Source organism: Melanostigma gelatinosum (assembly GCF_949748355.1).
Source record: "Melanostigma gelatinosum genome assembly, chromosome: 9".
Taxonomy (NCBI): Eukaryota; Metazoa; Chordata; class Actinopteri; order Perciformes; family Zoarcidae; genus Melanostigma; species Melanostigma gelatinosum.
The window spans coordinates 9,160,713-9,188,310 of record NC_136642.1 but is presented as its reverse complement, the minus strand read 5'-3'; the positions used below and the strand labels follow the sequence as shown (position 1 = coordinate 9,188,310).

At 45.0% G+C, this 27,598-nt stretch overlaps 1 protein-coding gene and 1 long non-coding RNA gene across 5 annotated transcripts in view; one reads left to right on the top strand and one right to left on the bottom strand.

Moving 5' to 3' along the window:
- Positions 1–2,537: 2,537 nt before the first annotated feature.
- The window catches only part of cicb (capicua transcriptional repressor b), a gene marked incomplete at its 5' end in the record, with an annotated part of 28,648 nt that continues 3,587 nt past the window's right edge, over positions 2,538–27,598 (top strand). Inside the window, 12 exons of the mRNA XM_079276145.1 lie at positions 2,538–6,279; positions 20,979–21,128; positions 21,283–21,457; positions 22,053–22,164; positions 22,248–22,430; positions 23,053–23,185; positions 23,299–23,477; positions 23,694–23,826; positions 24,129–24,226; positions 24,321–25,317; positions 25,419–25,552; positions 25,692–25,852. Of these exons, the coding sequence (XP_079132271.1) occupies positions 2,538–6,279; positions 20,979–21,128; positions 21,283–21,457; positions 22,053–22,164; positions 22,248–22,430; positions 23,053–23,185; positions 23,299–23,477; positions 23,694–23,826; positions 24,129–24,226; positions 24,321–25,317; positions 25,419–25,552; positions 25,692–25,852 (6,197 nt within the window). The remainder of the gene's footprint in view (positions 6,280–20,978; positions 21,129–21,282; positions 21,458–22,052; positions 22,165–22,247; positions 22,431–23,052; positions 23,186–23,298; positions 23,478–23,693; positions 23,827–24,128; positions 24,227–24,320; positions 25,318–25,418; positions 25,553–25,691; positions 25,853–27,598) is intronic.
- On the bottom strand, positions 9,471–12,927 carry LOC306782246. 4 transcript variants are annotated; one of them, XR_013772264.1, is made up of 6 exons: positions 12,854–12,898; positions 11,737–11,792; positions 11,441–11,657; positions 11,143–11,297; positions 10,916–11,009; positions 9,471–10,779 (listed from the first exon to the last, which is right to left on the bottom strand). It is a non-coding gene; the product is annotated as an uncharacterized lncRNA (long non-coding RNA). The 4 variants fall into 4 exon arrangements; XR_013772262.1 differs by lacking the exon at positions 11,737–11,792 and having other exon boundaries at positions 12,854–12,927; XR_013772263.1 differs by having other exon boundaries at positions 11,441–11,792; positions 12,854–12,899.

Here is a 27,598-nt window from a genome sequence, read left to right as displayed (position 1 = left end):
TTAAATGGAACTGCTGCTTGCACACTCCGGTGATGAATAGTTTTAGTTCGCCGACAAATGTCGTAAAAGTCGTCGATGGCTAATTCTGAAACTCCGGTTATCTACACGGTGAGCACATACTCTGTCGTGTACTTTCAGAGTTACAGAATGTGAATATACACAAATGGCTGCTGCTGGCTTATCAGCCAAATCCAAGAGCGTTTTTTTCGAAGGCCATGAGCATGAACAAACACATTTTTCTGAGTTAAGATCAGATCCTCCAGAGAAATCCAGTGAGCCAGACAGTCAGTGAAGTGGCCCTGACTCCTTCCTGTCTTTATAGAGTGTGGGACCAACACGCCCAGTCCAGGCCTCAGCGTCTACTCTGGTGAAGCAGCGCTGGTGCTGGTAGATGGTAGATGGTAGACTTTCCTGCAGTCCGGATTGTCTTTCTTCTGTCCCCATGCTTTGTCTGAGATTTATACATTTAATTTAGAAAAATGGACTCTTATTAACTAGAAAGGGAGTGATGAACTGTGAAGTTTCCCTTCACGATCTCTTGATTTAGTTTGTGTTCGTATACAAGTATGATCAGCTAATTGGCACTAATATCAAAAGTAAGGCTGTTATTTTGGGGGTCATACGAAGCATTCATTATGCGAGTCATTAGACGGGGAAGCTTCATATTTACCTCATATCTGTTTAATTCATTTTCATGCATTTAAATGAGAAGCGTTGGAGTAACTGGTGCTCATCTTCTTCAGTTCTTCAGACTCTAAGGAAGAGTTGTGTAGTTGGTAAAAGAATAAACAGAGCAGTGTTTTTCACCAAGCATCACAGTTTCAGTACAGTGGGTAAACTCCAGATGTTAAGCCTCCCACACGGTGCTGTCGCAATGAAATACGAAACAACAGCACCGCTTTTAAGATTAGTATCTGCAGAAAAATACCAGGGTGATGATCAATGCCTGTTTCTACAGTAAACACTGAACGTGGAGGCAGACGGCGAAGACGAGTGGTTGTTTATTTGTCACTCCGGACCAGGAAGAGATGCTTTTCTGTACCGCAGGAGTTGGAAGTGGTGGTGGTGTTACTGGTCTATATAATGTGTGTTGTTTGTAAGAGCAAATAAACAGTTAACAACAAGGTCACCTTATGTGTGTGTGCAACGATCTTTTCCAATGTCTAGGACACGCACTGCGAGTGTGTGTGTGTGTAACAAGTGTAGTTGTCTTGTCTGTATTTGTGGGAATGCGGGCATTTTCACATGTTGCTGAGCTTAGTCGAGGGCGACACGTCTGTGTGTGTGTGTGTGTGTGTGTGTGTGTGTGTGTGTGTGTGTGTGTGTGTGTGTGTGTGTGTGTGTGTGTGTGTGTGTGTGTGTGTGTGTGTGTGTGTGTGTGTGTGTGTGTGTGTGTGTGTGTGTGTGTGTGTGTGACTGTGTTTAGCCTGTAATCTTGCATCAGTGACTGTGCCGAAACCTGTGCCAGCCTTTTAATTTCTCTCATTTTAGGCGTATTTTACCATGGCAGATTATTCCAATTATATTGTCTTTTTGTAGAAACGTGTGGGTGGGTGGGTGGGGGTGTGAGTGAGAGAGAGATAGAGCCAAAGACGACTGGGAAAGACTGAGACATTGAGAGTGAGTGAGAGAGGGCCAGCGAGCGCTAGAATGACTGTGGAAATTCCCAATGACGACACAAGAACGGCCGATTTGAACAAACAGCCGCATACTCTCACCTCTCACTCACTCGCTCACTCGCTCACTCACTCACTCACATTGTAGGGTGAACTCACCCAGGCCACTGCCAGCCCCTTTCCTCCCGATGGAAGTCAAAATAAATGCTGTGTTGTTGGTGCGATCCGACGTCGAACACGGAGAATCCAGTCTATAATGCATAGCGTGAGAAAGCTACCCTGACGCATGTCGAAGTAGCTGGAGGGAGTACAGTGGGGGAGATGTGTGTGTGTGTGTGTGTGTGTGTGTGTGAGACCGAGAGAAAATCAGTTTTGTCTCTGCCTGCATTTTAAATTAAATAAGTGTAGGCCTCATTAACGACAGATAGTTGGATTCAGGAGTAAGAGACAAATTGAAGTGAGTGACCTTGGATGTTTGTTTACATTTCTTTCTTTTGGCTTGGATTTTACATTTATTTTATTATTCTATTTTAAGAGAGTAAACTAACCCACTAAGTAACCAGATCTCGGACATACTTGGCCAGAATAATCTGGATTTTTATTATTTCAAGTATCACACGCAGACACGCTTGCATGCACACTTTAGTGGATCAGGAAGAAATGGAGGATAAACGAGAGCCAATGTGATAGCCAGTGCAGTGTAGCACACTTCCAGGTATGACGTCACTTTTATTCTCAGCAATTTTTGATGATGAAGATAATAAATGACCCCCTGTCTTCTGTGTCTCCCTCTTCCTTTCCAGCTTGCAATACAGAGGACAGAAGGACGGGAGACAAGGAAAACAGAGAAAGACGGGAAAAAAGGAGTGCCTTAGACGTGAAACCCCACAAAATCGGCACTTTGTGAACGGCGAAGACGAGATGAGACCATTAAAGAAACACAGAGGGCGCACTCCCCCGTTAACCAGAGGTAGAGGGGGGAAAAGGAGAGGGGGCTCTCAGCCCCTTCAAGAGAAAGACCCCAAAAGAGTCAAGAGGGAAACGCTCGTCAGAACCACACAGCAGACACCCAGCACTCCCGCAAGCAAGCAGATCTCGCACACGGCCGTCGGCTCCAACGAAGAGCCGATCACGAGCAGCAATACCCCCGCGAGGGAGGAGTCCACTGAGCCGCGCAAACCTGTGGAGTCAGTCGAGAGGGAAGACAAAGAGGCGGAAGAAAAGACAGAAAAGGGAAAGACAGTGGGCACGAATGGAAATAAGGCAGTGTCCACTGATATTGTAGCATTTCCTACCTTGACCCCAACGCCACTCTCCACAGCCACGCCCCCTCCGGCCACCAATCACAGCCCCAGTTTAGGCTCCGTCTCTAGCAGGAAAACAGCCACATTTAAGGCTCGTGTACCCAAGAAAAAATACACATATGAGCACTTTGCAAACAATGCAAGTAGCCTGACCACCATTACTACCTCCAGCCCTGCACTCATACACAACAGTTACTGCAATATTCACAGCAGAATCAGCGATAGTTTTAGTATAAATAGTAGTACTAAAAGTAACACTACAAGTGGTATTAACAACATGGCTAACCGTAGTGACGGTAGCCATAATACTCTTATCAACAGCAGAAGTAATAATTGCTCAGGTAATCAGCCATCAGTGCTAATTGTGGATAGCAAAGCTCCAGAAGCAAACCACTTTGTTGAGGATAAAACCCTCAGGACGGCAGAATCCCAGGAAAAAGATTCCCAAGCCGGGGAGAACGAGTCCGAGGGCGCCCCGAACTCAGTGCGCTCTTCCTCCACTGACACGGCGAGTGAGCACTCGGCTGACCTGGACGGGATGGAAGCAACCGGGGCGGCGAGCCTTCATCAAAAGAACTGCCGCTACCCAGCTCCTCTCCATAACTCGCACCAGAAAGAGGCCCGGCTTTCAGAGGGACTCGCTGAAGCTCTGGCCAAAGGCATGAAAAACCAGAGAGTTCTCGCTCGCCAGATGAAGAGGACCATGGAGAGAGGGGTTGGGGTTAAGGAGGTTGACTCCTGTCTTTTATCACCTGTGTTCAGAGCGGGGGTGGTGCGTAGGGTGAGTGGAGGCACTGTCGAAGTCCAGCTCCAAGGCGAGGAGACCCTTGTTAAATACCCTTTCCACGGTGGCACCGCGACGACGTCGTCATCCGCGGCCGAGAGCACTGTGGAGTTCATTTTGGACGCCCCCCCGCCTGGCATGGCACCCGTGGCTGTCAGGACCCGAGTGTGCGTGCCCTTCGGTGGAGAGGAGGGGGGTCCCCTGCTTTACAGAGAGGGCGTCGTCACTCAGGTGGACCCCCACCCCGGGGTGTCTTTTCCTTACCAGGTGCTCCTGAGTGAAGACAGAGAGACGCTGGACAATGCAGATGTGGGCGAAGAGAAAGAGAAGAGGAGAGCCAATGCTAATTCTCAGGCCGTGTGGGTGTCCCGGCAAAGTCTTAGGCTGCTCACCCCTCCCTGGGAGGTCCCGCATTGGGATGGCGGGAGGGCCCAGGAAAGAGAGCGTGAGAGGGAGAGGGAAGAGAGGGAGCGGAGGGAGGAGCTGGAGGTTGAGAGGGAAGTGTGCCAGTTGAGTATTGGGATGGGGGTGCTGGGAGGGGGAGCCAGGTTGGGCCATGGTTTTTCCCATGAAGGAGTTGCAGGAGGGCCCTACGGAAACGCACACCCACCATCCCACTCCTCCACCGTGACTCCTGGTGTAACTGGCAGCACAGCTCATGACTGCGGAGAGAACTACTCTGCCAGAGAGAGACAGAACCAGCCGAACACCCCAGAGGAAGACGTTGAGGTGTCTCGTTTTAACATGGAGCTCACTGTCGGCCCAAAGGCGAACGCTGGGACCTCTCAGCACAGAAACATCGTCTCCAAGTCCATCTGCTACCGCCCCTCCTCTCCCCACCTCTCTCTGGTGCAAGGCCTGGCACCCCCACATCTCTCCAGCCTAGCGAGTCCCCAGCCACCCTATTCCCCTGCCTTACTGGGGTCTGAAATCAACAGCACCACTCCAAGCCTACCTCCATCAAAGTCCACTCCCACTCAGACCCCTACTCCCACTTCTGGTGGGGGGTCCTCCTCTACCTCCTCTCGCTCCAGGACTCCCCTGTCATTGGCTCAGCAGAAGTACAAGAAGGGCGATGTGGTGTGTACGCCCAATGGTATCCGTAAGAAGTTCAACGGTAAGCAGTGGAGGAGGCTGTGCTCCAGGGAGGGCTGTATGAAGGAGTCTCAGCGTCGAGGATACTGCTCAAGACACTTGTCCATGAGGAGCAAAGAGATGGAGACGGCGGGGGGAGGGGGAGGCAGCAGCTCAGGGACCGTCACCCCTGACCTGCGGGGGAGAGCGAGCAGTGAGTTTGAGTGGGACGACACATCGAGAGAGAGCAGTGAGACCAGCAGCAGAGGCGACTCCAGACCCCGCCTGGTCCTCCCCTCCCTCCTCCCCCATGACCTGTCGTCCCGCTTTGACTTCGACGAGTGCGAGGCCGCCACCATGCTCGTGTCCTTAGGGAGCTCCCGCTCTGGCACCCCTTCCTTTTCTCCCATCTCCACCCAGTCGCCCTTCTCCCCCGCCCCCTCTCCCTCACCTTCTCCGCTGTTCGGCTTCAGGCCCGCCAATTTCTCCCCGATTACCGCCTCCCCGGTCCTGCAACCCCGGAGGCACAGGCAGCCCAGCGGTACCGGGGGGGCAGGGGGCAGTAAGGTAACGACCTCAGCCGGAGGAGGAGGAGAAAGGGAGAGACACTCTTCAGGTGTGCAGCCCTCCTTCCACAGCAACCTGATGTTTACGGTCCCCATGAGCCCCAGCAAACGAAAGCCCGACACACTTCCTCCACCACCCCTCCCCTCACACCACCACGACTACACACCCAAGACAGAGCTGGAGCAGGGGGAGCTGAACAACTCTTTTAGGGTGCTGTCCCCCCAGACACCAGCCTCACATTCCCGCACGCACACACCCACCTTCTCCCGACCCAGAGGAGTCTCCACCCCCTCGTCCAGCAGGCCACCATCCTCCACTGCCGTCTCCCCTCCTCCTCTGCTGGTATCTCCGACTCCCCCTTCCCCTCTCACTCCCGACGGAGGGCCTCGTCGTGTGGTCCCCGTATCCCAGCAGGCCCTGCGGGACTCTCCTGTCATTGTGAGGAATCCTGAGTGTCCCTTAGAAAGAGGAGGAGGAGGAGGAGGAGGAAACGAGGGAGGGATAGATAAAACCTCACCTAAAGACATCGGCTTAGCACCCCTCAACCCTCAGCCAATTTCAGGCCTCCAGGTTCCCGTCCCCATTAACGCTGCTGCAGCCACAGTTCCCAATGGCACCGTCCTCTTGCGGAGCCCAGCCCAAACTTTAGTCTTCGTCTCCCCGACACCGTCCTCCCTGCCCATCACCGACACCCCGGCCACCCCCCTGCAGGCCCTGTCAGTTACCGCCAGCACAGCAGTCACAGCCCCCGCTCCGAGTAGCTCGGACAGCTCTGTGGACCGAGAGGAGAACCGGGGGACAGGGTTTGGGGGTGAGGTCCAGCAGCCGGTTCCGTGTCACCCTTCTCCCACCGCTCTGCTGCCACTGATCCTCCCGGCTGAAAGCCTTCACCCAGCTCCACGAAAGGACATCATCATGGGACGTCCTGGCACAGGTGAGAATCGATGCGTGTACGAGTGGGTGTATTTTGTGTGTGAGGTCGGTGGCTGTGAAGGAATGATGAGAAAATGTGGAGACTATGGAGCTTTTATTCACAATGTGTGAATTGGGCTGCAGTTAGAAAACAGGAGATATGTGGAACATTTATATTAAATGCTGTATTATCTTCAGAAATACATTTTAGTGTAATATGTTTGGTGTCTTTATTCCAAAAGAATTTAAAAAAAAAGAAGAAAAACTGAAAGAAAATATATCTTGTAAATGAGAAAATAATAACATTAATTATAGATACTGTGTTGAAAAATGTATCAGAGTGAAGAATAGTTACACACACACAAGAATACTTTCTGTTACAGTTTTCCTGAAATATCACTCAATGCAAACTTGACATCAATTTCAGCTCTGCACACACAGATCCTCTTTTTCCTCTTTTTCATTTTGAATGAATCCCAATATTTGGAACCTAACAGCTGCAACATCCTCAGTTGTGTGGCATAATTCTCTGCATATTTAGTTTGCGTGTACCATTTAATAACCATCCACAGAATATACTCACTAAATGAAATTGTTGTTAGACCTGTGTTATACCTCTTTAAAGGGTATCGTTTTTAGTGTATGGCTGTCTCTGTAGTGTCAACATACTGACACACAAGAGTGTCGACTCAGACTAGTTTACAGGCTTTGGACTAGCTGCAGGTTAACCAGCATTAAAATAGTAATTCATTCTTACACTCAGAAGCTGCGACTCCACAGAGAAATGCAGTGACAGCGCAGCTCCGTCTTTAGAAAAATAGCAGAGGAGTAACTGAGAAAACAAAATCACTTTATTAATGTGTATGCAGTTGCAGACACGTGGCATTGGTATTAAAATAATGAGACGACTAGGCAAATTATAGCTGTACTTTTAGTTTGTACACACACACACACAGACGCACACACAGTTGAAAGAGAGAGAGATGTATTGAAGCCTTTATTTTAAAAGGACATTTTTCTGTTAAATAAAATAAATAGAAAGGACCTTGCTTAGTTATCTGTGTCTTCCTCTATATATATATATATATATATATATATATATATATATATATATATATATATATATATATATATATATATATATATATATATATATATATATATATATATATATATATCTCAAATACCAACCAACTATTATAACATTCCTTTACCAAATAAATCTTATTTAGCTAAAAAATATTCCTTCAAGATGCTCAAAGTATTGAAAGTGATTTTTATTTAAACTTAACTTGTCTGATAACACCCACAGCTTAACAGAGGCTTCGATTCACATGAACAGGCCACGACCTGAGTGTGTGCGTGTGTGTGTGTGTGTGTGATGCCCAGTGAAAGAAGCTCCAGTTAGACAACATTCTGTTGTCCCATATGGCTTCATAGTGCTCTGTCCACCAGCCTCACGTCTGCTGGTAACACTAAACTAAATGATCAGCCATGTAAGCCCATGCTAAATTATTTCTGTGTATTCGTGTGTGTGAAAGAGAGAGAACGTGCAAAAAAAGGAAATGTATGCATGGGTCTGAGTGTTTTTGTCTTTTTTATTGTGATTAGTTCGTGCGTTGATTAGCTGTGTTGATACTGGAGAGCACCTCTTATATTCCACGTCATTATAGACCAAACCTGTGTGGCTGAGTGGCAAACATACCAACACCATACAGTAAAGACGATGCATCGATTTATATCAGTCACGAAAGATGAAGCTCGATAACAATCTGAACAATAATAAATGAATGAAGGAGTGTCGCCGTTCCCTGCTTTGAATCGGTCAGATTTACGCACGGAAATGAACATTTCACAACGAAAGCAAAAGAGTTGGTACGGAGCGAGTGGGCTACATGTATGTATCCATCAACTTGTTTTTGATTTTGTTTTTTAGAGAGAGGATTAGAAAGAGAGTAAGAAATGCCTTTGAGGACGACAGCACAGATTAATAAAGACGATGGAGGGAAAGAGGAGCATTTAACAGCAGTTACTCAGCGTATGAGTGTGTGTGTGTGTGTGTGTGTGAGACTTCCTGAACCGAGCGACTATTATGTTCTTACTCACTGCAAACTATTTCCGCGTGTTTGTTTGATTATTAGTGAATCATGTCACAATATAGTGAAACAAGGTGGGGGCTGAGTTCTTGGCCTCTAATGCTGAGGTGGGTTGATTCTAAGTGTGTGTGTGTGTGTGTGTGTGTGTGTGTGTGTGTGTGTGTGTGTGTGTGTGTGTGTGCATGTGCATGCACGCTTGCCTGTTTGCGTGTGCATTTATGTTGAAGATCGTTGAGCGAGGAGCACATGTGGGAGTTGGAAAGGGTGTGTGAGCTTTTGCATATGGTCGTTGGAGAGTGTGAAGCGCGAGGGAAAGTAGGAAACACCGCGTGTGTGTGTGTGTGTGTGTGTGTGTGTGTGCGATCACACGTGTGTTGTGTTTGTGACGTGCCACTTTGTGTAGGTGTTGGTGTCATCTCAACAGCTTGTGAAGTATGAGCAAATGGTAAACACTACAGTTTCTTTTAAAAAGGTTAATTTAGTGTTTTTCAAATTATCTTAATTATTAATATATTATTATACAAATCTTGACAATTGTTATTCCCTGAAGTCATTAGGAATTGTTTAACAAAAGTAATTACAGTAAAAGCCCTCCGGCGAAATAGTGCTGACACTTCTTGATCTTGGATTTTGTTGTCGTATTAAATACGTTTATATTTGTGTAATGGTAATACATAGCAGATCAGTGTCAATGTTATCGTATTTATGTCAAAAAGTACCCACATTTGATGTTGGTCAGAATTATGTCCATGTGAGGGAGAAAGCAATGAAGCCCAGAGTGTTTTAAATTATCCTCCATGAGTTATCAATGATGGCACATTACACCTATACACTCAAAAAAATAATTCATTGGATGAACTCAATTAAATTGTGGGCAGGTTTTCCACCGAGGAAATATAGTTAAACCTAACTTAAACTAAAAATATCCATGCAATATAATTAAATTGAGTTAGTCCGACTCAATTTTATCAAATACAACCTAAATAAAAAAATACCATTCATGAAATGAAATTGATTTGTGTTAGTCCAACTCAATATAGTACAATTCATTGGAAATGAATTAATCAGGTAAAAAACTTTTTTTTATTTGACCCCCAATTAAGACACGAGACAAAACCTAGTTCAAGTGTTTTTTATTGAAAATGCTTAAATACATTAAATATGGTACAAATCTGACCATCCATGATTCTAGAGCCTGCATTTCATTTTTTAAATATAATTTGTTTTTTTTTACAAAAACACTGATCAGAAAAGGATAGCAAAACAATTCCAAAATGATCTATACAGTGCATCTTTCATCGTTTTTAAATATTAAAACAGTAGTCTTGTAACAGCTCCACAACTGGTGACAAATAAATACCAAGCTATCCCAAATCCCTTGGCGCCACAAACAAAGACGCCATGAGGGTGGAGGCTATGCACTGCTCTCCAAACAGGGAATATCATTGCACTGCAGTGTAGTCACTCACATTTCCAAAAAGCACAAAACTTCCTGCAATCGATATGTATAACCACTATTGCAAGTGCTAAATTCCCACTACTTTGGTTTGTCAAGAGCAATACAGCTGTTTTCTTTCCTACCAGTACAGATGGTAGTACAAAAGGACTCCTTTACACTGAAGAATAGCCGATGATGTGTTATCATGTGCAGAAACAGGCAACTTGGACCACTTTTAGGCTACAACAGTAAAATCACAAAACATCCACAAACTAAAACTTATAGATTATAAATAACAAGGATACTCATAGTCAATGGAAGATACAGCGTATTGAACCGTGTTAGGGTCCATTTCAACTCGAGTAGAGAGTCATTCAATCAGACAACGAGGAAAATGGACGTGCAAGTTGACGTTGGAGAGTAATCACACTCGAGTTGGGATGTGGAGGTGAATTGGGCAAAACTTTCTGTGCGTAAACACTTAAACAAGCTTGCAGTGACATGTAAAAATTCCGTAATTTACAGTCTCTGGCTTGCCTCTGTGCAGCTTAGTCAATTTTTTCAAAATGTCAGAACCAGGAAAACATCCATGAGGTCATGGATTGTCGTTGACTGGGCGGAAGATGAAAGTAGAAAACATCCAAAAGATCTGACAAGGTTCTTTGGCTTTGTCACTTGGTGTTCACCTCTTGTGCAAACATCTTGATTTTCAGCTCCTGTATCTTAGAATTCAGCTTGTGCCCATCCAAATTCATTATGACCTTCTGGAGAAGCTCAAAGATGTACTTGAAGTTGCCTGGAAAGCTTAGATTAAGGGCACAAATTAGCCCAAATCATGATGAACGCCATGATGACACCGTCTACGTTGTTCAGGACTTTAATGCAGTTGATCAAGTCCCACGTCCTCTGGCTCCCAATCTCTTTGGATCATGTAAATCCTTATGACAGTGAATGCGATGTCCCTCACTGCATCCTCAGCGGCGGAAGCCTGACAACAACACAAACACAGAAAACTTGTGTTTAAACTTGTGATTAATCCACAAACATATATATATATATATATATATATATATATGTGGGTAACACTTTGACGCTACATGGGAAACATATTGCGATAAACTTACCAGATTGATAAAGAGTCTGGATCTTCATTGAGGTAGATGACAGGCTTCTCAGATGCCCTTCCCTTTTGGTGTTGATGTCATCACACTAAAGGTTCTGGATAAAAGCAGAATAAAAGCAGGCCATTTACTATTCATCAAATGTTTTAAAAAAAGCAGATATGGACAAGAAAATATTACAATAACCACCCCAATACAGTGAAACTAATATTGTATACATATGTACTAACCAAATCATTGATGGTCAGGACATCCTTGACCTTTTCTCCTTCACACCTCCTTTGCTCTTTAAGCCCTGTATCAGGGAGTCTGAGAAGAGGTCCAGCTGTGACATGAACTTTGATTGAAATGGCTTGGTGGTGATCAGCAGGAACTCTGCATTGACCTGAATAACAAACAAAATACAGCTGTTTGTTACTTGTTTATTATAATTACTATCACATTATGTGGGATTATTAGATTCAAATTGCGATTGTGAAGCCATTAATCATCAAAATGGTAAACACATAGAAACACACATTTACTTACTTAACTTTGCTGGAACAGGGAAGGGGCCTCTGCTCCACAATCTCTGGTTGAATGTGCAGTTCAGCATGTGTGATTTAGAAGCTTACTCCATGTATTAAATGTACATGGGCAATGTATGGACATGTATAGCGATAACTGCCCCTACAATGCCCATGCAACAAGAAATACCTGCTAGCTAGTTCCAAACTGCATTCTTTACACTGCCACATGCAGAGTCCTAAAGAGAATAAAGATAATTAGTACATATCAAACTGAACAAATAACAATGAGAGATCAGCTTGCATCGAGCATATAACCTATTACGTGCTATCATTAGGAGGTTGCCTCAAGAAGCTTGGTAATGCTGATCAAACTGCAAAAGATGAGATAAATATATTAGTGGAGGGAAAGGCTGGAATAATCCAAAGTTCACATAAAACAAAGTCAAGTCAAAAGTGCTTTAGAGCACTCACAGATATAATGTTACCATTTAGAATAGACGAGCAATTCACCTTTTACAGCAACACTAAAGCTACATACAACAGCAATCAAATCATGCAAGCATGTTAAATAAGATTAAGACAGTCATTTTAATAAAATATCAAACAGTTTGCCTTGAAAACTCATTCGCACTCCTGCCTGCGTTCACACAGTGTAAGGTCATAGAAATACAATGAGTAGAACGGACATCGATGTTTGTCTTGGTCGTTTTACTCGTTCAAAAGAAAATAGTGCTCAACACTGCGCATTGACCGTAGTATAACAGAAAAGTTAGCCCGCTACATCGATCAGTTCTTCACAATGACGACGGTACACGTACAAACTGCCGCTGCTCTGATCCAGTTACATCGGTTTGAATGGGAATGTCCGTTCTACGCTCGTTCTATTTCTATGGCTGCTGCGCTAAAACGCCGCTGACTTCCGTGTGTTCATGCATCAGGTGCCCGCGCGAGTGAGAGGAATTCAGCGGTTTTATGAGCTCATGATTTATTCATATTAAACATTTTTCAGTGACGAAAACGTGGCTAAACCCACTACAACTGAACGCCCACTACTAGAGAGAGTGTCCTTCTGCGGCCTGCTCTGCCTGCCGACATTATGGCGCTGAAGAGGGGGAGACCGTAGCCTGCTCGTTTAACTGCTCTCCTACTGTTTTTTAGTGCATACAGTTCATAAGGAAGCCTTCGGCGCTGCGTCCAAGCCGTATTAATGACAGTACCCTGATCTCTGGTCTGCTCTATAATGCAAACCACGTTGGCTACCTAGCTTGCTAGCTAGCCTGTGTTGCCTTCGATCTTATTAAAAACGGAACAGTCGTGTGGCTAAGTTATCACGTCTGTTCCACACATTGTGGTCATTATTACAGAATGGAAGCCTTCATTGACAGCGAGGTACAGTCTAAACTACTACAACAAAATATATAAAGTTACTTACCAAAGAATGGACGGTCGGTTTGAATCTTGCTGCAGTCGGAAAGGGGGGAAAGACACTGAGAGCACGTGATCTGGTACAGGCGCAAGGGGTAGTCCCCCAACCAAACACATTTATTTTGAGTTGATACACACCATCCAACCTAAATAAATCTAATAAATGAAAGTATTCATGCATTTTATGTTAGACCCATGAAATATAAATGTGTTCATTTTTTAACTTGATATATTTAAATTAATCAAACACGATTTAAATGTGTCACCTTTAAGAAGGGCTTGAATCGTTTTTTTGAGTGTAGCATACACCAGGCCTTTCAATGAAATAGAAGAATAAATCAAACAGGCAAACTAAATGTTCAGTACTATGTTCCTGTGGTCAGGCAGGAACTTTCATTTCATCAGGAGTGAATGAAATAAAAGGACAATATATTAAGCAAACCAATATAGTTCTAATAGTTTAACAATCTTATAAAAAGTGTTGATTTAATGTGTAAGAAGGAAAAGAGACCACACTACTTAAGACGAAGGGGGCAGTTTAATGAATGTCAAACAATTCTTAGATAGTCAGTGAGTTCCTCCTCTCTTGTCTGTGTTACATACGTTGTAATCCTGCACACGCACACATTTATATTCTGTGTTTTTGTTATTGACACCAAATTTAGGCATCAATCCCCCTCGGCTCAGTTGAGCTCCTTATCTAACACTGTCACACACTTTTAAGACAAAGCTGCGGACGGTGTGTGTGTGTGTGTGTGTGGGTGCGTGTGCTTTCCAAACTACAACGTGTTAATTCGTCAGTAAATCAAACTGTAGCTGTAACTTCCTGTAAAATCTAAACTGTTCAGGGATCAGCAGCAAGGTGAAGGATGAGCCCGGTTCTTTTTAATGGTGTCGTGTGTGTGTGTGTGTGTGTGTGTGTGTGTGTGTGTGTGTGTGTGTGTGTGTGTGAAAGACAGAGTCACCGAGCGTCAATCATTGAGAACCGGATATGATGTGTGAGCGCCCAAATGTCTGTTGCCATGGCAACAAAGCAAACATCACACTGATGTAGGCGATACAACATAACACAGAATATTCACAATTAGAGAATAGCAGCCCCGTGTGTGTGTGTGTGTGTGTGTGTGTGTGTGTGTGTGTGTGTGTGTGTGTGTGTGTGTGTGTGTGTGTGTGTGTGTGTGTGTGTGTGTGTGTGTGTGTGTGTGTGTGTGGAACCTCCTCAACATGCTGACATGTGTACACACCAACATTTGGTTATTATTGGCTCCTCTTTAGTCCGTCTTTGGGTGTTTTAGTCAACATGATGATAATCGGAGGGTTTCCTGTAAATTATTTAAGGAGTGAGTGAAGTGTTTCAGGTCAAATATATTTTATTATTTACCGTATTTAGCCACTTCTACTCCTGTTTTGTGTTATTTTTGAAAATGAACAACCCTTATTGGATTTTATTTAGAAAATATTTTGCTTTTGTAACATTGTTGAACGTCAACTTCCTTCAAAAGTGTGCACGGTGTCCTTTTTATAGAGCGCACCGAGATGACTCTGTTGCTGTAAAGGTCTCACATGAGTCTTTTTTTTGTTCTCTTGTCTCCAAATTCGGGTTTCGACAGAAACACCGGATTTCTCAGTTTGACCACGTAGTGAAACCGCTCGGCCTCTCGCACACTGCTGCGTGATTGTGTCTGTGAGCATAATTATCATCAGCGTCATTGTTTCTTAAGCAGAGCATCTTTTATTGGGCACTTTCAGCATCTTCAATGAGTGTCGTATGAGATGCGTTTAAATATGAAATAACACTGATTAAACAGTTCACACTCCCTTCAGTACAAATACACTTTTCTTCATTATTTCACACTCGGATTCCTATTATTTTCTCTGCCCTCTTGCTTTCCTTTACGTCTCATTTTTCTAAATTTTTATTTCTACAAATTTATGACACATTTGTTTTAACCCTTCGCTCCATCGCATTGCAGTGTTTTTTTTTTTTCGCTTCCCCTCCTCTCGACTTGGCTCTCTTCATCCTGGTCTACCCGGATACGGATACCCGGGAATAACATCCCCGCTCCCCCCCTCCCCGCCCCTTGCTTTACGTAACGCTTAAAGCCCCGCATATCCTCCCTGGCCATGGCAACAACCACATCTGGATCACACAGCACATCCAGACTGGCACCAAAAGCACATGTGAAGCCCCTCAAGACTTACCACAAAAAGTAATGTGCAACAATAATCCTGTTTTCCGATTGGGCGAAGCGTACTTTGGGGAGATTCTCAAAATGCACTGGTGCAGTGGGACTCCTTAGTCTGACACTTTCACTACATGCATGTTGAAGTTGGACCAAAAATTCAGATTTGCATCTTCAGGATCTCAGTTGAAACCCACATTCACTGTTCTCAGGAGCTCACAGGTTTCCTGTGTTCCTCACATTCACAAGTTTGGAATGAGAGGAGTTTTTATTGAGCACAGGAATGTCTTTTCTCTCCTTCATCCCACTCTCCTCCTCCTCCTCTCCTTGCATCTCTAGCTCCACAGTCTCTTTTTGGCCGTTTTTTTTCTGCTGTTTGCTGTTTGCTGTCTATTGGCCATTTATCTGCAGGCTAGTACTGCCCCCAGATGGCCAAACACGAACATTACAAGTTCCTTCACCAAGTGGATGAAGGAATCTGGGTCTGCGAACACTGGTCACAAGTTTGCCTTTCGTGTATTTTTTCCCCCCCAATGCTGATTATTCACCGTTGAGAAGAGAGTCAGTGACTCTTCAAGTGAAGCCACAGAGTGTGTGTGGGTTTCGTGGGTGACAACATCTATTCAGTTCCCAGTAATTGCCATTTTTCTTTTCAATACTCAGAGGTGCAGTCTTCCCTTTGCAACATTGACCGAAATAAAGAGTAGCTTTGTTGTTGTTTACTTTAACTGGAACTAGAAAACAAAGCCATGATCGCGTCCAGTGTCCATGTAAAAAATGACTGCTTAACTCTGACACTGACACTGACTCTGACACAATAGATGCTTATGGTCTAGTGGCAGACTGTGTTGACCACACGAGTGACACGGGGGACCTGTGTGCCCCAACACAGCTGTTGCCATGGTAACTGCAAAAGGGACTGGTGAATCGAGTTATAATTGGACGGAGAGAGAGAGCGACGTAGAGCACAGGGGCGGAAGATTAATTAAAGTGACGAGAGAGAGATGGGATGGGAGGGTGAGCGAAGGTGATGCTCCGCCTCCACAGTGTAGGTATAGGGAGGTGAGGTCACGTGGTGTTTGACAGATGTAATTGGGGGGGTAGAGAGAGAGAGAGAGAGAGAGAGAGACATGCATTCATATGCACATTAAAAGCATGATGGAGACAGCCAATGAAAGCCGCTGTACACCTACACAGATATTGCACTGCAGTAGAGAGGTAGCTAAGCTCAGCTGAAGGGTAATTTCTCTCCTGTTTTGTTTCACACCTTCTCGATCGCTCTCTTTTATATATATGACTCAGAACTAGAATTCTGTGGTTTCCCACCATCATCTCATGTCTACCTCACCTCCTCTTTTGCAACTTTACATGCAACGGTTTTTCTTCTCCTAAATGTTTTGTGCCCAAATGGCTGCTGAATGACGATCGAAATTACCTCTGAAGGGAGACAACGGTAACTTTTTACGCAAGTGTATTTGCAGCATTTAGTTGTGAGTCTCTCTAGAACGTATCGGCGTATACAAACCAGGCCAAAGGCAAAGACTCTGCTCTGAATCATTGGTCAGACGAAGTTCATTATCGAGGGCTTATATTGTTTACCCAGGGTTGTAACCACTGGCTGGTGAGGGATTACTGTGTCCAACTCCCTCCGTTTTCGGCACTTTGTGTGGGCCGAGGTTGACTTGTTGAGATCTTGGTGCGGTTGATCTCTCTCTCGCTCTCCCCCCCCTCCCCACCCAGTCTTAAAAGACGTACAGGCATTCACCCCATATTTTAACTTGACACAAGATGCTTTACTGACAATGGCCTTGCAGAATACAGCCGGAGGAGCTAGGTACACTGCTAATGTACTCGATGTTTGAATACCGTTTTTCATTTAGGGAAATGAAACCCAGGACTGAGAGGGTTTACTTTTTTACTCCTGAGGACAGCTGCTGCCAGCGGCTCTCACCGCCTTATTGGTCAGTTACTGAGCTCCTGATGAGCCGACTGGCTCATTAAGCCCCTCCCAGTATTGCATTTGTCTTATGGATAGATGAGCTAAACTGAGCATGACTTCTTGACTCGTACAGTATGACGGGAAACCAAAGTCTTAGCTGTGTTATACCTAAAATCTATATCTTAAAATGCATTGCCTTTGTCTCCCTTTGCCTCCCCCATCTCTGGCCCCCCATGCCCTTCCTCTCTTTAAGAGAAGTTCTGTTTTCACAAGTTGTTTCTCTCCACCCACCCACCCAACCTCCTCCATGCCTCCCTCCATCCCTGCCTCTCCTGCTGAAAATGACTCTCAGTCTATTTTTACCCTCTGGTCCTCTCCACCCTTTTTCCCTCTCTTTCTGACCACCCCTACACTCCTGTTTTCAACTCTTCTCTCTCTTTTTCTCCCTCTCTTCCTGTCCCCGTGAGTGTTGCACCAGAACATTGAACATTCTGTCTGGAGGAGGCACATTTGCACGATGGAGGGATGGAAAAAGGGCTTTTTATAGTGGATACTATAAAATCACTTGCATCACTTGCCTCTCAGCTGTTAGTTGCATTCCCAAAAGCAAAATAAGAGTTGCCAGATAAAGGACTTACAATCATAAGTGAATATTGCTGATTTATAATACAGGCAGCATTTGTGTTTGCATGGAAACACTTAAAACACACAAATAGCATGCTGAATGACTGCATACTCATAATATTTATTATTGTACGTGGATGTGCATTGTCATCTTGACCCGAGAGCCCTCCACCTCCCGTGCAGACTGCATAAAAAAACCGAAAGGAGTGGAAAGTAAACAGTAGAAAGCTCACTAGCGCCTTCTTTCATCGGGTGGTTTTTATGGGTATTACTTTTGCCGAGAAATTGTTAGAGGGGCGGGATCTTGTCCAATTTCTGTTAAGCCATTGGTTGGCCTACATCTGAATGTCGGCTTTTGGTTGGTGGTATCATGCTTCAGTCAAGATTTACTCCGACTCTTGCACCAATGACAGCATGGGGGTGGGCTTACTGAAAAAAACATAAAGATACTTTTAGATTAATAAGTTTAATGCCAGCTGGTGTTTCTATTAAAATATACTGGAACTATACAATGTTTTTTTATTTTATTTTATTGTTGTTGTATATTTGAGTTCAGTAAGTTAAGTCAGTTTATGTGGCAAGAAGAGCCGTTGGTCGTGAAATCGGGTATAATTTGCATATTACTGGCATTCCAGTGCACACTCTGACCAATCAGGGTCCGCTGCGCGGCGATGACAGAGAACTGCTTTGGCCAATAGCCGAGTGGAATAGGCCGAGAGAGGCGGGACAAGGCTGGGCGAGGTTGACAGGACGAGAAGGGGAGGGGGCGACTACAGGGGGGGGGCAAAGCAGCCTAGTTTACAACAAGAGGAAGAGGGAGGGAAAGAGGAAGAAAGGGCGAGAGAACGAGACACAAATAAGGGAGTAATCACGGTCTGGGAGCTGGTGAGATGCGAAACGAGGACTTTTCAGGACCACAACAACACTCGTAACACCAAGTATTAAGTGAACTGGACGGCGTGCGCGCTCCGATGTCGTCCTCACGAAGTGGCTAGCTAACCTGCTGGAGACGGAGACGGATACCAGCAGCGGCTTTAACCTGATATTTCTGTGTCGTTTCATGCGAAGCATCCCCAGTACGGTGTAGGTCCAATACTGGGGCTTAGTTTGCTGCCTTGAAGATGAGAAAGAACCGCGATTGAACCCCCTTTTCTCCTCGCCGATTGAAGCGAGGAGCACGCACTGTGGTGGCTTTTATCGTGTTGTAGACTCCATCAGTTGCTTGCTAACGTCAAGTCCTAGGTAGGATAGGAGCTGGTAGATTAAAGACTGCACAGGGACCAGCCAAGAGCTCGGAGTGGATATACAGTAGTGTTGATAGCTCTCTTGATAACCAGCTGATAGGTGATGGATGAATGCACCAGATTTACAGGCAACGACGTTTGCTAAATGCCGAGTAAACACGGATGAACTCAAGTTGGTCGCCATCCTTTTTATAGGCGATTTCGGATGTTGTGTAGGTGTTAACTGAGCTGTCAGGTTAAGACAGGTGCACAGCACAATTCTGCTAGCAGCTAATTGGAAAAAAACAAGTTAGTATTTGGTGAAATGCACTTGTCAAATAGTCGTTGCTGGATTGTTTTGGGCAGCTAGTGCGCGTGAATACGCCTTTTGTAGTTGAGACATGAGAACAATTGCGTTTCTCTCGCCTCTGTCTGAACGGCGGGTGCACGACCAGGGGCGTTCCCGAGAGGTTGGTCCAATTTGGAGCGGTGCACACGAGGCTCTTGTTGTTACAAGAGGTCGCTAAATTGGTTTATTACACGAATCAACAAGTATTAAAAGTATGTGTGTGACTAAATAGCTCGTACTTGGACATTAAGCAGTTTCTTTCGACGCTCTTCCAAGTTAGGCGGATCACCTTAGCTTTGATCGCCCCATTTCGCTTGTTGCAGTTTTGCTTTAGCCTGATCGATTCCAACCCCTCTTACAGTAAACAGTGAGCTGGTTCACTAGGGGGCTTATTGTACTTCCTAATAGCTGACAAGCCCATCTGTCTGCCGCTGTATCGTATCGCAGAGCAGGGTTTTACGTGGCCCAGAAAGACTGCGTAGTTTCCTGGCGGATGTTTTAATCCAGGCCGTGGATGGGCTAGAGGCCTTGTTAACCCCTTCACGACCAAGCTGCTGGAGTAATGTAAACAAACAGGGAAGAGAGGGCATCGGGGGTAATTAGACCAAAGGGAGGAGGGACCTTGCTTTTCGATCACAATCGTTTCAATCGTTTTAGCGGGTCGTCAAAACAACGGTTGCATTTCGTACACATTTAACTTGAGTTGTGTTTTGTATTGCAATCGTTTATAGTACATTTTGTCCACTGATGTTTCCGTTATTAGATATGCGGTCCGGAGAGATGGACTCTACTTGACTCTACTTTATTTCATTTGTACTCTCATTGGAACTAAAGGTTCCCTCTCCATGCCATATCTTGAAATCACTATGATGCAGTTATTATTGTGAATGATGACTGCGACCTGTGGGGATGAAACGGACACCATTGGGCACTTGTCATCTGTGAGCATCCCTGCAATATCAGCTCTAGATTTTTGGATTAAATATGTTTCTTTAGCTGGATTTTTGTGTGTTTTGGACGAGAGATTTTAAAAGGACATATTATTCTTTTTGGGAGAAACATCAAGGATTTCATTCAACCATGTACTCATCAGAGAATCCTCAGTATCTCCGCCAAGGATTGAGCATGTTTGGTTAGTTCATGTCATTAACTTTCAGTTTTTATGAGAATACAATGTTCTTTTTGGCAAATCTGTTCCATATAACAGCAATGTTTCAATATTGTTTACTTGTAGTTTAATGCAACAAATGTGTTCATGAGGGACCGATCATATTTTAGAAAGCTTATAGGGTGCAGCTTTTGTTACTTTAAAGTTTTTGGGGAAATCATCTTGATTAAAATATCTGTTTCAATAATGGAAATAAAGATATGATTTATACAGTCACTTCAGAGTGTACCAGCTTCTGTTCTTCCATCCAGCCTGTTATTGAGAACAGAGAGTCCTTCTGTAGATCTGTTGTTGTTTGAGTGATTTAACCAGTTAAGTGGCCGGAGGTGGGGCTACTGTGGCAGGACTGATATTCTCTGCAGTTCTGAAAGTGCTGATATTTCTGTATTCTGCCGGGTAATTAATTGCATTCACCTAGTCTGACTCCAAAACAACAGAGATGATTAGAGTTCATGGTTTGACTTGGAAAAGCTTCTCCTGTGGGAGTGTTGCACTGATGGCCTTGATTCCCCAAATAAGGAAATAGCATTTTGGTAATCTGAATGCAAGACTGGCCTGGTTCTTTTGAAAGTGATTTCTGATCTTATAAAGCGCTGGCTATCAGATGGTGTTGTCTGTATTAAACAACCCTGTTTTTCCTCTGCAGTGTGGACCAACGTAGAGCCCCGGTCAGTTCCAGTCTTCCCCTGGCATTCATTGGTCCCTTTCCTGGCACCCACTCAATCAGATGCCTCTTCTCAGCCAGGAGAGGGCCAGCACCCAGTCAACCACCCCCAAGCAGCCAGTCTGAAGACAGGTATTCAATACATTTATGTTTGACGAAATGGTTCCAGAAAATGTATCATCACCAGTTTCATTTCGGTTTCCTTCGATTTTAATACTGTTTTGATTGCCAGGTATGGTTTACTTTGCCCTAAACACGTATGCGTCTCTTTGTTGTTCTTCCTCAGAGTGTCAGGGGGTGGCAGCGCTGTCACAGCAGCCTGCAGAGGCACCTCCCACTATAGAGAGAGCTCCTCCATGCCGGCCTCCCCCCTCTGCCGATGAGCTGCCTCCAGAGAAGGAGAAAGGAGATGCGGAGAGAGAGAGGCCTGACAGCGAGACGGAGAGTGATGTGGATGACCTGTATGTTTTTTTTTTTTTTTTTTTTTTTTTTTTTTTTTTTTTTTTAACTAGGATTTTATGTACTAACCTTTGAGGTTACATGAACACATAAAGATACACACTGTACATACAACCCTATCATAAAAAGGGGTTATTTATTTGTCCAAGTCAGCCCTCATACTCATTTTCAGTGTGGTTCTGTGTACCCACACATACAGTATGGGAGTGTGATATTTTCTGTATCCTCACGCTAATTTGGGCAGAAGAGCTCACTGCCAGAACAAAGCAGATGGGAACAAAAGCATTCCATCTCTGGGCTCTATCACTATATGAAAGGCAGTGGCCAGGCTGTCAGCCATTGAAATGGATGAGCTATCTGCTACACCTGCTGATGTATCTCATGAGAGATGAACTACTTGTGCTCTGTGTCTACATCTGATATAGTTGCAGTTCTAAGATGAATAATACTGGTTACAAAGTAGAAAATGTCCCAGTTTTAAATATTAAAGAGGGAAGGAGAAAGTAGTGCTTAGGCGTAAGCCTGCATGTTCATATTGTCCTCAAGGCAAATATCGAATAAAGATAACAATCAGAGGGCTGTTTTGTCTTTTCTCAGCTTCCTCCCAAGTGTCGTACCAGAGCAGCCCCTCTCTATATCGCCAGTAAAGAGACGCACTCAGTCCCTCAGTGCGCTGCCTAAAGACGGAGATAAGAGCAGCCCTGGAAAGGTAGTCTTTTCACCGCTCCCATCATCATCAACGTCATAATTGTCAATGCTCCATTTACTAATCTTTGTCGCTTAATCTTTCAGAGGGAGAAGGACCACATCCGGCGTCCAATGAATGCATTCATGATTTTCAGTAAGCGCCATCGAGCATTGGTGCACCAGCGGCACCCGAACCAGGACAACAGGACAGTCAGCAAGATCCTTGGGGAGTGGTGGTACGCTCTCGGACCAAAGGAGAAACAAAAGTACCACGATTTGGCCTTCCAGGTACGCACCGATGCATTTGCAGGCAAAAAACCCCACACAATTTAAGAAGTTTGACGTACAGCTTAATGATTCTTGATACATAACGATGAACTATCGTCAGGGTTCACATGGGCATTAAAAACCTGGCTGTAGGAGCCAAAACAGACGAGCTAAATTCCTTATTATTATAATAAAGTTTTCTGTTAGTGTGTTTGGTATTTGTGCCCCATGTGGCCAACTGTGGCATTACGTTGTTGATCAATTGGCACCAATTGATGAGTCATCGTCTTTTAGTACCAGCTGGGTACAGGGCATGCCGTACAGAGTCTTTTGTAGCACACCAGTCAACTTTAATCAAATAAAACATCATTTTACAACAACAAAATTGTGGCTAATGTACCGGTAAATGCTGAGTGGCTAGTAACTTTAGATAACCTCAAGTCACAGTGTCTGGTGAGCAAACAAGTTAATGTGAAGCCTACAAGTCCTTTAAAGACATAAGACAGCTTTTTCAGGTATTCCCCGACAGCCATAGTCATTTATTTTAGTTAAGATATACTGCTGGTAAATGTTGACACAGATAATGTATACTATATATTTTTCCTACTTCATCCCTCCCTCCTGTCTCTAATCCTGTCCCCAGGTAAAAGAGGCCCACTTTAAGGCCCACCCAGACTGGAAGTGGTGTAACAAAGACCGGAAGAAGTCCAGTTCAGAGGGCCGTGGGGTGCCAGGGGGCAAAGACATCAGAGAGAGGAGCATGTCCGAGTCCACAGGTTGGTTTCACTCAGACGTCACAATATACAACATGTATGTTTTTGTAACATCTCATTTACAATGTTGATGTCCTTTCAAGTCCTCTAACAGACCCCTTTCCCCCCCCTGATAGAGCCCCATTCTGTGGAGCTCAAGGGGGTCAGTCCAGGTCTGGTGGGCGTGTCTGAGAGGAACACAGCAGAAGGTCATGTGGGCCAGCTGACCCGTCCCAGAGCCTTCTCTCAAAGTGCCATGCACAGCCTGGAGCAGAGTGACAGGGGGAATCCACAGGCCCTGACAGAACTAGCACAGGTAAAAACATTCATTATCATTTTATAACAGTGGAATACAAAGCATTTTAATAAAACGGCATCTTTCATACTTAACCTTAACATTTAGTGAGAAGACATTTTGGCACTCCAGGCATGTACAAGTTATAAAACACACATAAATGAGAAATCACTTCTTTCAAAGGCGTCTCTGCTACAGGATCGCTTACTCTCTTTTTAAAAAAAAATTGTTTTTAAGATTTGTGGGGATGGTGGCAGTCAGTTCCCCAGTCGTGCCCTGTCCCGGTCCCAGAGGGGGGTCAGCGAGGACATGACCAGTGACGAGGAGCGCATGGTCATCTGTGAGGAGGAGGGAGACGATGATGTCATTGGTGAGAAATCAGACCTTCTCTGCCCATGAAGCCGAATGTTAGATTCGATTAGTTAACAATTGATAGCACACTGCTTCCTGCGACTCTGACCCACTTTGTACATTTCTAGCAACTGCATGTTGAATTCTTATTAGCTCCTAATGTGGCTAAATTGAGTCCAGTTTTTGACCACTTCCATGTTTTGATTATAAAGATCCGGTGGCTTTAAGAGCTGATTCAGACTCTAAGTACATCTGACTCCATCAGATTATGAATTGCAAGGATTGTCAAGTGTAGCTGTAGTGTGTTTCTCTTCTCCACAGAGGACCCTTATCCGAGCAGCTCCATAGACCTCAAGTGTAAGGAGCGGGTGACTGACAGCGATAGTGAGAACGGTTCTGGAGACGAAAGTGATCGGAAGGTAACCGGTTTGAACAATCATTTCTTTACTCCTGTTCTAGCATTTAATTATGTTTTCTTTAAATGTATCTGTTTGTCTCTTTCTTTCTTTTCAGAGAGTTTTTGCTCCAGTCATTTGCTCCTCTGCCTTATCGTCTTCCTCACACCATACCCCTCATGGCAGGAGTGTCTCACTGTCCTCTTACCCCAGCAGCAAGCGTTATGACGAGGGGAGATCAGGAGGGGGAGGGTTTTCAGATCACAGGAGGAAGGAAAGAGGAGAGGGAGAGAGTAAGGACACATTTGGGGGAGAGGGAGGAGGAGGAGGAGGAGGCGTGCAAGCCACATCTCTCTCCCTCTCTTCTGGCCATTCGGTCATCTCCACGACCTCATCAGTAGGTTCCCTGGGGGTGAACCCCCTCATGGGGATTGGCGCTGTCAGGGTGGCGTCTACGGTGGTGACCAATGTAATGCGCCCTGTCATCAGCACGCCCCTCCCAATCGCCAGCAGACCCAGAGATGGAGGCACATCCAGCCCGCATCCGCCAGAGAGGAAGTCGTTGACTCCCCATCAGCAGCCACACCTTCTGATTGGTTCAGGAGGAGGGATTCCAGCCACAGGGGGTGGGTACTACTCATCATCACCTAATCCTTTAGGTGGAGGCGTTGGCCCTGGTGGTGTAGTGACTAATTTGATGTTAGGAGGGGCTCTGTCTGCTCAACCCGCTGTACAGCTCATCACACCCTCCCACCACCACCACCATCCCTCCCAGCAGCAGGCCTTTTCATCCTCCGCAATTTCAGTTCCGCACAGCCAAACCAACGGGCCGCTGCCTCTGTCCCTGCTTCAGCCCCAGTTCCTTCCCGCCTCCTCCCTAGCGTCCCCTGGGGGTAAGGGTATCACACAGGTTCAGTACATCCTGCCCACCCTGCCTGGCAACGCCAACCCAAAGAGTCCACCTCAGCAGCTCAGCCAGCCAACCAGTATCTTCAACCTGCCCACAGCTCCACCCACACACATGTCCCTGGCCAATGGAAGGCAGCAGATGACAAGTTCACTGACGGGGTATTCGTCCAGCTCAGCAGTGGGATTGGTTAGCCCTGGAACGAGAGGTGAGAGTCTTAGAACTGCAATCATCACAGTAAGTAAGTACAGTCGTGTTGTTACTTCTAATAAAATGCCCACTCGCCCTCTTTGTCCTTCTTTGCCTCAGTGCACACACAGTCTCCAGTGCTCCAGGGCAAAATGCTTGTTCCGATGGCAACACTACGGACAGCACCAGTCCAGCAGATTCCCATTGTTGCTCCGCCTCTTCCGGTCCAGAACGGTGCTCAGATGGGAAGCAAGGTCAGTGAGGTCTTCAGTGGAGACGCTGACATGAGAACTTTAATGACGCTAAGTGAAAACAGATGATTAGCTCACCACTAGCACTGCCAGTTTGTATTTGTCGTATTCCTTTCTTGATGGGTTCCTCTTCCCATGCCAGATCATTCAAATAGCTCCCATGCCTGTGGTCCAGTCCCAGCTGTCCCACGGTGGAGCGGTCCACCCTGGCAGCCCCTTCCCTGTAACGGTGGGCACAGCTGCTGTGGTGGCTCCAGGATCGGCCCCCTCCCAGGCTGTACTCCTGCCTCCAGCTCCCACCAGGTAGACGATGACCAACAAAACACAGTGAAAGAATGACTATGGATCCTATCCCTCTTGAACCTTCACCACCGCCCTTTTGTGCTTTTGCTCTCCACTGCTGACTTGATAACTCCTGGTGAACAGCAATACTATGTCAACTAACGAATAGTCTGTGCTGAACGCTGAACTCAGAATGAACTCGGCAAAGAGTGCAAATTAGTTTTCAGCCCCAACAGTTGTTCTAGATTGACTGTGAAAAGCTTTTCTGACATTGCCTGACTCGCTGTTATTTTATTTGGATGAGATGAAACCCTCCCACCTTTCACTGTACAAAGGCTCTTTCAGAAATGCACTTCACCTTGTAAGTAAACATTTCAGCATGTTGCTCCTATGTTTGCAGTATTTTGCGTTTTTCAAAACACAGTGTTGTGATCTAATCGAGCGTCTCATGCCGCCCTCTTAAGATAGCTGTGTAATACATTTGAATTAGCATTTCATGTGTGCACGGAAATCAAATCTGTCTGATAAACCCTTTTACCAACAAAATACTGTACACGAGCCAGATTTTAGGGAGATGAATAAACCCAACAAGGTTACAGATCAGATGTCAGATCAGTAAAGCTTGACTCAGCTCTGTCATGAACATATGCCTGCCTCACTCATCCTACCCCGTGGATCTCAGGTTTCATGTGAGCCAAATATTTGTTTCTGTGTGATATCAATCCAACGTGATGATCTCCATGAAAGTATTCACAGAGTGCTTCAGAAAATAATTGGATCAGGTGTGCTGCTCACATGTCCTGTCTACATGCTCCAGAATAAATATTTAGAAAAAGGAATTTCAACACAAGAGCAAACATGAGAGAGATGGACCAGCTCTGATCCCCATTAGTGCTTTGGCGCTGTGCTATTGAAGCATATTTCAGAATATACTACTCCAGCAGTCATTAGACCACTAATGGGCATTGCAGGGATTCTGAATTTCCCGAAAACGAGTAAACATCACTTCACCAAATGTAATTCCCCTGCAACCATCTTGGAATTGGAAATTGAGGGAACATGCTCAGAAATTGTGTATATACCCCCAAAAATAGAAAACAATCAAAAAGAATATTTACAATTTTCGCTCATTGGACAGATGATGAAGGTGTTTTCAACCATTTCAGACACAATGAAGTATCTTTCCAAATAGACCACTTCATGTCAAACAAGGTGGTTATATTTTGCCGATTACAGTTTAAAAGGTGTTAAAAATAAATACGTAGTTTCCTTGTAGTTTATGGATTGAAGTCACTCCAGTTACATTCTGGTTGTTGATAAATGATACCATGTCTAAGGAAGTTCATATCTCTTAAAGCACAGCGAGCCAAACAATATACGAGAAACAAAAACTGCAGCTGCAGCAGTGCAGCTCTATTCTGGGTGTGTTAGTCATGCTGCTGGTGGCACAAGTTGCCTCTGCCTGCCACCCCCACGCTACCTCTCAGCTCCACACACACACTTATAGCACTAGTCATCCAGTGCTGCTCGGTGTGATGTACACTCACCCACTGACCCTCACTGCAGCACTTCTCTTACGTCTTCCTCTTTCTTTCTAATCATGTGTCTGTTCCCTTTGTTCCTGTTCTGGCTCATTATTGTACAATAACTTCTGATAATAAACACTTTCTGTTACCTTTATTCACATTTTGTCGTGACAAAAAAAATGCCATCTTCACTCTCCCTCTCTTCATATTTAATTCCTCATATTTCTTTCCTCTTATCACC